Source organism: Amblyraja radiata, chromosome 2 (assembly GCF_010909765.2).
Source record: "Amblyraja radiata isolate CabotCenter1 chromosome 2, sAmbRad1.1.pri, whole genome shotgun sequence".
NCBI classification, from domain to species: Eukaryota; Metazoa; Chordata; class Chondrichthyes; order Rajiformes; family Rajidae; genus Amblyraja; species Amblyraja radiata.
Window position 1 is genome coordinate 132330613 of NC_045957.1, and position 12233 is coordinate 132342845.

Genomic DNA, 12233 nt, shown 5'->3' on the forward strand with positions numbered 1-12233 from the left:
ATGGATCATCTGCGGTTCACCCTTAACACAGTTCACATGTCAGTGACTTTGCCGATAGCCTTAATGGAGGCTTGCAGCAAAACAAAACCATCCATCAGACTGGTAGCAAGAATATTGGCATTATAGTGGCTGCGTTTCCAGCCACACAAATCGGACCTTTACATTATCTAAAATTACAGAGGGCAAACTTTCGTGCACTCAAATATTATGGGGGTCATTCTGACAGACCAGTGAAGCTACCAACAGAGGCCACAATGGAACTAAAATGGTGGAAACATAATATTAGGCATTGTTCCGATCCAAACATTATCAGCTACCCGTCTATGGAACTACATACTGATGCCAGTGCACTTGGATGGGATGCTACTAATTCCATCTCCAGCTGTGGGGGAGATGGAATGCACAGGAGGCATCATTATTACAAACACTGGGCATGAACTACCTGGGAATGTTGAGTGCATTCCATGGCTTTAAGTCATATTGTTCTGGGTTATATCACCAGCATGTTAGACTATAAATTGACAAGTTCAAGTTCAAGTTCAAGTTAGTTTATTGTCATGTGTCCCTGTATAGGACAATGAAATTCTTGCTTTGCTTAAGCACACAGAAAATAGTAGGCATTTACTACAAAACAGATAAATGTGTCCATATACCATGATATAAATATATACACACATGAATAAATAAACTGATAGTGCAAATAACAGAAAGTGGTGGGTAATAATCAGAGTTTTGTCCGAGCCAGGTTTAATAGCCTGATGGCTGAGGGGAAGTAACTATTCCTGAACCTGGTTGTTGCAGTCTTCAGGCTCCTGTACCTTCTACCTGAAGGTAGCAGGGAGATGAGTGTGTGGCCCGGATGGTGTGGGTCTTTCATGATACTGCCAGCCTTTTTGAGGCAGCGACTGCGATAGATCCCCTCGATGGAAGGAAGGTCAGAGCCGATGATGGACTGGGCAGTGTTTACTACTTTTTGTAGTCTTTTCCTTTCCAGGGCGCTCAAATTGCCGAACCAAGCCACGATGCAACCGGTCAGCATGCTCTCGACTGTGCACCTGTAGAAATTAGAGAGAGTCTTCCTTGACAATCCGACTCTCCGTAATCTTCTCAGGAAGTAGAGGCGCTGATGTGCTTTTTTGATGATTGCATTAGTGTTCTCGGACCAGGAAAGATCTTCAGAGATGTGCACGCCCAGGAATTTGAAGCTCTTGACCCTTTCAACCATCGACCCGTTGATATAAATGGGGCTGTGGGTCCCCCTCCTACTCCTTCCAAAGTCCACAATCAGTTCCTTGGTTTTGCTGGTGTTGAGGGCCAGGTTATTGCGCTGGCACCATATGGACAGTTGCTCGATCTCTCTTCTGTACTCTGACTCATCCCCATCAGTGATACGCCCCACAATAGTGGTGTCGTCAGCGAACTTGATGATGGAGTTCGCACTGTGGTTCGCTACGCAGTCATGGGTATAGAGTGAGTACAGCAGGGGGCTGAGCACGCAGCCTTGAGGTGCTCCCGTGCTGATTGTTATTGAGGCTGACACATTTCCACCAATACGAACAGACTGTGGTCTGTGGACGAGGAAGTCGAGGATCCAGTTGCAGAGGGATGCGCAGAGACCCAGTTCTGCGAGTTTGGTAACCAGTTTGGAGGGGATGATTGTGTTAAATGCCGAGCTGTAATCAATGAATAACAGCCTGACATATGAGTTTTTGTTGTCCAAGTGGTCCAGTGCGGAGTGGAGGGCCAGCGAGATCGCATCCACCGTTGATCTGTTGTGGCGGTACGCGAACTGCAGTGGGTCCAGGTTTTTGTCGATGTAGGAGTTGATTTGCTCCATGATCAACCTCTCAAAGCACTTCATCACCACCGCCGTTAGTGCCACTGGTCGATAGTCATTGAGGCATGTCACCTTACTCTTCTTGGGCACCGGTATAATTGATGCCCTTTTAAAGCAGGTGGGGACCTCAGACCTCAGAAGTGAGAGATTGAAAATGTCCGTAAAAACTCCCGCCAGTTGGTCCGCACAGGTTTTTAGAACACGGCCGGGTATACCATCAGGACCAGGTGCTTTTCGGGGGTTCACCCCTCTGAAGGATTTCCTGACATCGGCCTCTGTGACTGAGACTGAAATGCCATCGCAGCGAATGGGGGATCGGGAAGGCACATCAGTATTCTCCCTGTCAAAGCGTGCGTAAAATGCATTGAGCTCGTCAGGGAGTGATGTTACACCGGCATTCGAGCTGCCTCCTGGTTTTGCCTTGTAGGAGGTGATTGCATTCAGACCCTGCCACAGCTGCCGAACATCTGTCTCGTCCTCCAGTTTGGAGCAGAAGTCCCTTTTGGCCTTTCTGATGGCCTTACCAAGGTCGTATCTGGTCTTCATGTAGGCCACTGTATCATCGGAGGTGAATGCCCTGTGTCTGGACTTCAGGAGAGTGCGGATCTCAAAGTTCATCCAAGGTTTCTGATTGGGAAACACTCGGAAGGTTTTTGTAGGGATGCAGTCCTCCACACATTTCTTTATGAAGTCTGTAACGACAACACCACCGTGGTAGCATATATCAACCATATGGGTGGAAACATATTGACATCATGTGACAATCTGGCCAACACAATTTGGCAATAGTGTATCCAGAGAGATATTTGGGTATCAGCTACCTACTTACCAGGTAAACTGAATTTAGTGGCAGACAACAGGTCACGCTAATTCTATGAAAACACTGGATTAAAATAAATAAATAAATAAATAAAATGTATTGCTGAAATTACAGCACGGTATGGAACACCAGATATCGACCTATTCGCATCCATGCTCTCACCAGTTATCGAATTATGTTCATGGGAACCAGAACCTGGGGCAGTGGCTACAGATGCATTTTCGCTGCATTGGGGGATTATTTATTTATGCATTCCCTCCTTCTGCCTCATCAGTCGGGTATTTAGGAATATACAGTAGACTCTGCGTCTGGTATTTTGATAGTACCCGATTGGCCTACTCAACCATCGGTCCCGGTGATACTCAACATGGTTTTAGAACCATGCATCACCATCCATCATAGACCTAATTTACTGGTTCATCCCGCAACAAGGGGTAGTTACCCATGTCATAATTATATAAACCTATTAATTTATAGAGTTGAAAGCACCTCTACTACACCTGGGACTGACGGACCGAACAGTGGAATTATTTCAGCGGGTCACAGACAGTCCACCAAAAAAAAAAAATCAGTACTTGGTGTCATCAAGAATGGGAAGCACTGTCACAACAATAAACATCACCCACAGATCTATGAACATCCCGTCTGTTCTGGAATTCCTGGCAAGCCTCAATTACGATGAGAGGCTCAGTCATAGTGCCATCAACTGCGCCAGAAGTGCTCTGTCAAAATACCTGTGGCAAGGAACAGAGCGGCATTCTGTTGGGACACACCCTGGTAACCAAACTCATGAGGGGCATTTTAATGTTAATCTCCCAAGAACCAGGTACTCCCAAATATGGGATGTGAGCATTGTACTGACCATGTTAAGAAACTGGTCTCTAGCTACAGCTCTGTCCCTACAGAAACTGACTATGAAAACAGTCATGCTGATGGCCTTGGTCACGGCACAAAGGGTTCAGTCACTACAGAAACTAAGGCTGGACAACATGATTATTTCATCTGGAAATTTAACTTTTTACATCAATGAAATAGTCAAACAGAACAGACAGGGGTCAGCAGGCCTAAAAACAGAATTCAGGGCCTACCCGACAGATGGTCGTCTCTGTATTGTAACACACTTACTATTATATATGGAGTATACTAAGATCATCAGAGGGAATGAAATGTCACTTTAATCAGCTACAAACAGCCACTCAAACCAGTGACAGTCCAGACTATCTCTAGATGGCTAAAACAGGTCCTAATAAAGGCTGGAGTAGACACTAGCATTTTTAAATCTCACTCCACCAGGGCTGCAGCTACATCGGCAGCTATGAAGTTGGATGTTCCTATGGACCAAATCCTCAAGACAGCAGGATGGTCAACGGAGGAAACTTTCCAACGACTTTATAACAAACCAGTCATTGAACCTGGAACATTTGCAGAAACAAATTTAAGTTCTGTAATACAATTTACCCCATAAATAGGGGCAATAATTGGTGTTAATATATTTATCGTTGGGTTTCAATATCGTATTGATGTCTAATGATGTTAACTCTATTCTCCCCATAATCAAGGCAGATGTGATGCATGGACTCGTTCCCACAGCATGAAATCACAGAGCTTTAAAATCTTCACGTAGTCACTCACGTGACTCCGAAGTAAAATAGTAAGATTAAACGAGAATTTACCAGTTTGAAGTTTGATCGTTATTTGATGAGGAGTAACGTTGAGGGAATACGTGCCCTCCGCTCCCACCCTTGATCATATACTCAACTGGTATCTCTTCTCTAATCTTACTATGTTTAGTCATTACAGTTATCTGTGATTTCACACCGCTGCTTTGAAGAATGACACGCATGCGTCCTGGCGGGGTTCTTCACGTAATCCCTCATCGTAACTCCTCATAAAATAACGATCAAACTTCAAACTGGTAAGTTCTCGTTTAATCTTACTATTAACCTCTATATTCTGTATCAGTGCAATCACCCCGCAAACAAATGGGTCAATTTACCACTGCTGAAGGGAGTAACTGACCGTGGCTCTATTAAAAACACATTTGGACTATGGTTACATTACTATTATTTTGTATCCGGGGATGAAGATTTTCTAAAAGTCAAATATATTCATCAGAAAACAGGTTTTCGGTCTAACTCCCAAACTAGTGAACCTAGGAAACAGTCATCATCAACTATCAACATACAGTAACTAAGTACTTCTTCATTTCTTCCAGATATTGTAAAGGGTGCCTTGGTTGCTTTGGGCTGCTCTGGCTGCTGTGCTAAAGGCTGCATTGCTCTTAGAGTCATAGAGTGATACAGTGTGGAAACAGGCCCTTCGGCCCAACTTGCCCACACCGGCCAACATGTGTTATTTGCACTTTACCATTTTATTTATTCATGTGTGTATATATTTATATCATGGTATATGGACACATTTATCTGTTTTGTAGTAAATGCCTACTATTTTCTGTGTGCTTAAGCAAAGCAAGAATTTCATTGTCCTATACAGGGACACATGACAATAAACTCACTTGAACTTGAACTTGAACTTGATGTCCCAGCTACACTAGTCCCGCCTGCCAGCATTTGGTCCATATCCCTCCAAACCTGTCCTTTCCATGTACGTGTCTAACTGTTTCTTAAATGTTGGGATAGTCCCAGCATCAACTACCTCTGCTGCAGCTTGTTCCATACATTAACCACTGTGTGAAAAAGTTACCCCTCATAAATCTTTTCCCCTTCACCTAAAACCTATGTCCTCTGGTCCTTGATTCACCTACTCTGGGCAAGGGATTTGTCTTTATGTGTTGTTTGAAAGATCTGATTTGCACTTAACCGGGGAAAATATATATATATGGGATATGGAAGGGGGGAGGGGGGGATGGGGGTGGGTGGGGGATAGGAGGAGGGGGGGGGGGGATCAACATTTTAAACAACATTTTAAAGATATGTGGACGGGGACATGGATAGGAATGGTTTTGAGGTATATGGATCAAACATGGATAAATGGGATTAGCCTAGCCGTCATCTTGACCGCCAGTGAGCCAGAGGGCCTGATTCCATGCTCTATAATGGCTTTATAACTCTATGACATGCAATAGTTACAGCAAATAAGCATAATAAACTACAATGTATACTACAACATACCAGCATGAAATTGAGTGTATCAGAAATTACTGTTGTTTAGCTAATTTTTGTTTCACTGCAGGAATCAAACAGAAGTTTGGTAAGGGACACATTTGCATGTTAACAACGTCTGAGAAATGTACTCTTGAAATTGGAATAACATAAGCTCTTGTAGCAGGCCCATTAAAATATCTGTGTCTAGATTACCACAAAGTTGGAGTTGGTTAGTTATCCCTGTTCACAATTGTAACCGCAGATTTTTATATCGCAGACAAATCTTCCAAAGTCTTTTGATGAATAAATTCTTTATTGTTGATGAAAAACAATAAGATACATCCAACTTCTTCCGACTCATTACTATAAGCTTCATCGAACTCCAGCTTAACGCTTTAAACATTAGTAAACTCCTCGTGAATCCATATACTTCGCATGGTCAAAGGGTAAACCTTCTCCATGCTGGTCCTAAACTAAACTAAAAACTAAGTTTCTGCGCAAGAAACAGCCCCAAACCCGCCCAAAAATACGTCATAAATCATCCCACCCACAATATAACGGGCAGTCTAAAATTTAAAGACACATGCCATCATCAATGGCACACAAAACAAGCCAAATGGCCTCTGCAGCAATATCAGTCAAGTAATAGAGCATGTAACGATATCTGGATGAAATGGAGAAGTAAAGGCAGATGCTATAGGTGGAGCTTTTGCTGCACTGCTAGGCGATATCTGAAAATCGTACATCAGTCATATAAATATGGGGTGGTGGGGGAATCAATGTTTAAAACAACATTTAAAATACATTTTCAGGGCAGCACAGTGGCGCAGCGGTAGAGTTTCTGCCTTACAGCGCTGGAGACCCGGGTTCGATCCCGACTACGGGGGCTGTCTGTACGGAGTTTGTACGTTCTCCCTGTGACTGCATGGGTTTTTTTTCCAAGATCTTCAGTTTCCTTCCACACTCCAAAGACGTACAGATTTGTAGGTTAATTGGCTTGGTGTATGTGTAAATTATCCCTAGTGTGTGTAGGATAGTGTTAATGTGTGGAGATCACTGGTCGCCGTGGACTCGGTGGGCCGAAGGGCCTGTTTCTGTGCTGTATCTCTAAACTAAACTAAACATGTAGACAGGCACATGGTAGAATAATACATGGATGGAGAGCTACTGTGTATGGATCAATGGTACAGCTTAAAAACATCTATATGGGCAAAGGAATAATACTAATAAAGGTCAGGTATGAGATGAGTTGAGTGAGTACAATTATAGCAATAAACTGTCTAGATGACGTGGGAGGAGAATAGGAAGGTAAATTACATGAAGGTTCAGGAAGAGAATGAAGGACACAGTTGCTCATGATGAAACTCGCAATTCCTCTTGGATCAATCTCACTGTTGTAAGTGGGGCAAACTTATGCCCCTGTCCCACTTAGGAAACCTGAACGGAAACCTTTGCGCCCCACCCAAGGTTTCCGTGCAGTTCCCGGAGGTTTTTGTCAGTCTCCCTACCTGCTTCCACTACCTGCAACCTCCAGCAACCACCTGCAACCTCCGGGAACCGCACGGAAACCTTGGGTGGGGCGCAAGGTCTCCAGAGGTTTCCGTTCAGGTTTCCTAAGTGGGACAGGGGCATTAGTTTGCAGGGTTTGCAGGGCTTAAAGCAGGGCAAGTAGTTGAGAGTCAACAGCCTACCCGTTTAAAGTGAAGAATGCAGCAAAATAAATATCTTCCTTGTGCTGAAACTTCAAAGTGGGGGCTGAGCTTTCAATGTTTGGAGACATGAAAAATTATTATGAAGAAAATAAGAAAATAGTGTTGGGCAGATTTCACACAGAATATTTCAAATGTGTTAATCATTTTTATTTACCTTAGGATATTGATGAAGAAATCGAGATTGAGTACAATATCCTCCAAGCACTCTCGGATCATGAAAATGTTGTCAAGTTCTATGGAATGTACCATAAGAAGGATGTAAGGAATAAACATCAGCTTTGGCTTGTACTAGAGGTAAGAATTCTTGTGTTTACAGAAACTAATCCCTGATACTCTTTCCTGTTTGCAGCCCAATCTGAATTCCATGCAATTGATTGATTATATTTTATCTTAATGTGTATCGGTGTATAACCTATTGAATGATATTGAGGAAAGCCATTCATTGCCTTAGAGAAAGAATGAAAAATAATTCATATTACACTGGAATTTGCCATGGATTGTTTTACATATACTCTAAATTGCTATTAAATCAATAATTACTAGATTACAATGAAAACAATACAGTATTTTGTATTCTTATTTTTTAAATATAGTTTTTAATGGGCAGTATTATAACTAGGAGGTGTGTTGGAATATTTCCAACCAGCCCTGTTAACAGAACTACATTCAAACAATTTGCTCCATGATTGATTGAAGATTCTGCAGTTTCTTTCCCATCGAGTCTACTCTGCCATTCAATCGTGGCTGATCTATCTTTCCCTTTCAACCCCACTAGGGGCGCCGTACGATTGGAAGCCCCGGCAACAGTCTGTCTGTTTTTTCGTCTTTAAATTTTTTTTTAGTGTGTGTTAAAAGTTCGGTAAATGTTCTCCGGTTTGTTTATGAGGGGGGAAGGGGTGGGGGAAAACCTTTTTTTTCAGTTTCTTACCTTGCCGGAGATGAGATTATTTTCCGGATCACTTCTCCGGTCGCCCTGCGGCCTACCATCGATGGATCAGGAGGCCTCTTCGGACTCACCTTGAGCGCCACCGCAGGCGTGGACTTAACATCGGAGTCGATCCCTTGCCTGGGGACTTTACCATCGTGAGCTCGCAGTCTGGGGAGAGGCCTAGTCGGGAGCTCCAACGTCGCGGAAGGTTCGACCAGCCCTGACCTGGGGTCCGATCTCCAGAGCGAGGGAGCTGACATCCCCCCGATGCAGGAGCTAATCACCCCAATGCAGAGGACCCAAACGTCGCCGGCTATGGGAGCCAAGATCTTCCTGTCAATGGAGAGCGGGAGAGCTAAGGGAAGAAATCTAAACTTTCGCCTTCCATCACAGTGGGGAATGTGGAGGAGTCACTGTGGTGGATGTTTATGATAAAATGTGTTTTGTGTGTTCTATTGCTTTTTATTTGTATGACTGACTTAGCAAATTAAATTCCTCGTTTGTTGCAAAACATACTTGGTTAATAAAGTATTATTGTGATTGTGATTGTGATTCTCCTGCCTTAAGTCATGTCATGAGGGATAGGAGTAGAATTAGGCCATTCGGCCCATCAAGTCTACTCCGCCATTCAATCATGCTGATCTATCTCCCCATAACCCTAGACATCCTTACTAATCAAGAATCTATCACTCTCCACCTTAAAAATATCCAATGACTTGGCCTCCGTGGCAATCAATTCAACGTTTTTTTTCTTGCTGATACATTATGAGGTCTTTTTAGAAATGCATCAGGAAATAATACACCTGCTTGAAACCTTGATGGTGTAGATTATTCTCATCTAATTATTAATGCAATTTAAAAAAAATTTTGAGTGAAAGGAAGCAGCAACTAACCTTTGCTTTTGTAGATTTTTAACAACCCATTGATTGTTGAATTATATCAGTCGATTTCTTTATACTTCTTTATGTTAAAAAAAATCTTCATAACTTCTAAATGTTTAATCTCCTTCACTTGAAAGAGAATATAAAAGTATTCTGTAGAACTATGATAGCACATTGAATGCAATTATTATACAAACTAAATTCAATGGCTATTCTTGCTTTATAATTCAGCACATTTTAGCTAATTGTGATTTGATGAGCAAAGCTTCAGATACTGTCCCTTAATAAGCTATTTTCTGTGGATACATATAATTGCACAAACACAAAGCAACGGACCGAAAAGTGCAGATCCGCAGCTGCTGGAAATCTGAAATAATAAGATCAGACAACATCTATGGTGAGAGCAACTAAATTAACATTTCTGGTCAAATACCATTCATTAGAACTTGGCAAAGTTGGGAAACAAGTATTTTTATGTTGCAGAGAAGGGGGTGTAGTGAAGAGAACACAGAGCATGTCTGTAATAGGGTGGGGACCAAGGAAGATGGTAAAGCAAATGGTATGATGGTGCCAGAGGAAAGAGGATGTAAGGTGTTTGTTAATTACAAATGACCTACAGAAAGATGTCTACAGAAGCAGATTAATCCAATGTTCTAAAGACTCACAATCAGTTCCTGGGGACTGGAGGGTAGCTAATGTAACACCACTTTTTAAAAAAGGAGGGAGAGAGAAAACATGAAATTATAGGCCAGTTGGCCTTACATCGCTAGTGGGGAAGATGCTTGAGTCGATTATTAAAGATGTAATAGCAGCGCATTTGGAAAGCAGTGACAAGATCAATCAAAGTCAGCATGGATTTATGAAGGGGAAATCATGCTTGACTAATCTTCTGCAATTTTTTGAGAATGCAACAAGGAATATGGATAAGGGAGAGCCAGTGGATGTCATGTATTTGGACTCCTAAAAAGCCCTGACAACGTTCCCAGACAAGAACTTAGTGTGCAAAATTAGAGCACATGGTATTGGGGGTAGGGTATTGACATGGATAGAGAACAGGGCAAGACAGGAAGCAAAGAGTAGGAATTACCGGGTCCTTTTCAGGATGGCAGGCAGTAACTTGTGGGGTGCCGCAAGGCTCGGTGCTGGGACCCCAGTTATTTACAATATATATTAACAATTTTGACGAGGGAATTAAATGTAACATCTCCAAGTTTGCAGATGACACATAGCTGGATGGCAGTGTGAGCTACGAGGAGGATGCTATGAGGCTGCATGTTGACTTGAATAGGTTGGGTGAGTGGGCAGATGCATGGCAGATGCAATATAATGTGGATAAATGTGAGATTATCCACTTTGGTGGCAAGAACAGGAAGGCAGATTATTATCTGAATGGTGTCAGATAAGGATAAAGGGAGGTGCAACAAGACCTGGGTGTGCTTGTATATCAGTCACTGAAAGTAAGCATGCAGATACAGCAGGCAATGAAGAAAGCTAATGGCATGCTGGCCTTAATTGTGAGAGGATTTGAGTTTAGGAGCAAGGAGGTCCTACAGCAGTTGTACAGGATCCTGGTGATACCGCACCTGGGGTATTGTGTGCAACTTTGGTCTCCTAATTTGAGGATGCACATTATTACTATTGAGTGAGTGCTGTGTAGGTTCACCAGGTTAATTACCGGGATGGCGAGACTGACAAATGATGAAAGAATGGGTCAACTGGGATTTAGAAGGATGAGAGGGTATCTTATAGAAACATATAAAATTCTTAAAGGATTGGACAGGCTAGATGTAGTAAAAATGTTCCAGATGTTGGGGGGTGTCCAGAACCAGGGGTCACATTTAGGAATAAGGGGTAGGCCATTTAGGACTGAGATGAGGAAAAAGAAATTCACCAGAGAGTTGTGAATCTGTGGAATACTCTGCACAGAATGCAGTGGACAATTCACTGGAAGTTCTCCAGAGAAAGTTAGATTTAGCACTTCGGGCTAAAGAAATCAAGGGATATGGAGACAAAGCAGGAACGAAGCACTGATTTTAGATGATCAGTCATGATCATTTTGAATGGCGGTGCTGGCTTGAAGGGCAGAATGGCCTACTCCTGCACCTATTTTTCTATGTTTGTATGTTTCTAATCCAAGACGAGACGCACCTTGGCCACTCCCTCTTCTCCCCTCTCCCATCGGGGAAAAGGTATAGAAGTGTGAAAGCGCACACCTCCAGATTTCTTCCCAGCTGTTATCAGACAACTGAACCATCCTACCACAACCAGTGCTGAATTATTATCTACCTCATTGGTGACCCTCGGACTATCTTTGATCAGACTTTATGCTTTACCTTGCACTAAACGTTATTCCCGTTATGCTGTATACTGTAAATGACTCGATTGTAACCATGTATAACTGTGTGTTTTTTTTGTAAACCAGCATCTGCAGTTCCTTGTGTTGTAGATTTTAGCTACACTGTTTGTATTTATTTTCCTTCTACAAACATTTCAATTGGTTAACTTGACTGACTATTAATGGTTTTCAGCTTGCACATCAAGTTTCAATCAATTGGAAACTACTGGCAGAAAACTGTATCTGTACTGATATTGTTTCCTCAAAAATGTATTTTACTCATGATATTACAGGTAATCTCAATATTACAAGTAATCTCAATGGGAAGCCAATTATCATCAGCATGAAATCTAGGAAAAACAATATGATTTATACCTGTTTTGGAAAATTATGTTAACTAGAAAGAATAACATTGCATTTTTGTCTTTATTTATTACAAAATATGCTTTTGCAAAGGAAGCTTTATTTTTTAAACAAGAGGACTATTCCGTTTTTTTTACAACATCGCTAAAAAAAATAATTATCAAGCAATAATCTAATGTGCTAGATATCATTGTTCCCGATATTGGGGAAGTCCAGAACAAGGGGTCACAGTTTAAGGATAAGGGGGAAATCT

At 42.2% G+C, this 12233-nt stretch overlaps 1 protein-coding gene across 1 annotated transcript in view; it reads left to right on the plus strand.

Annotated features, from left to right (window-relative positions):
* The window catches only part of myo3a (myosin IIIA), a 312459-nt gene that overhangs the window by 5854 nt on the left and 294372 nt on the right, over positions 1-12233 (plus strand). The window contains exon 2 of the mRNA XM_033015935.1: positions 7633-7767. Coding sequence (XP_032871826.1) covers positions 7633-7767 — 135 coding nt within the window. The remainder of the gene's footprint in view (positions 1-7632; positions 7768-12233) is intronic.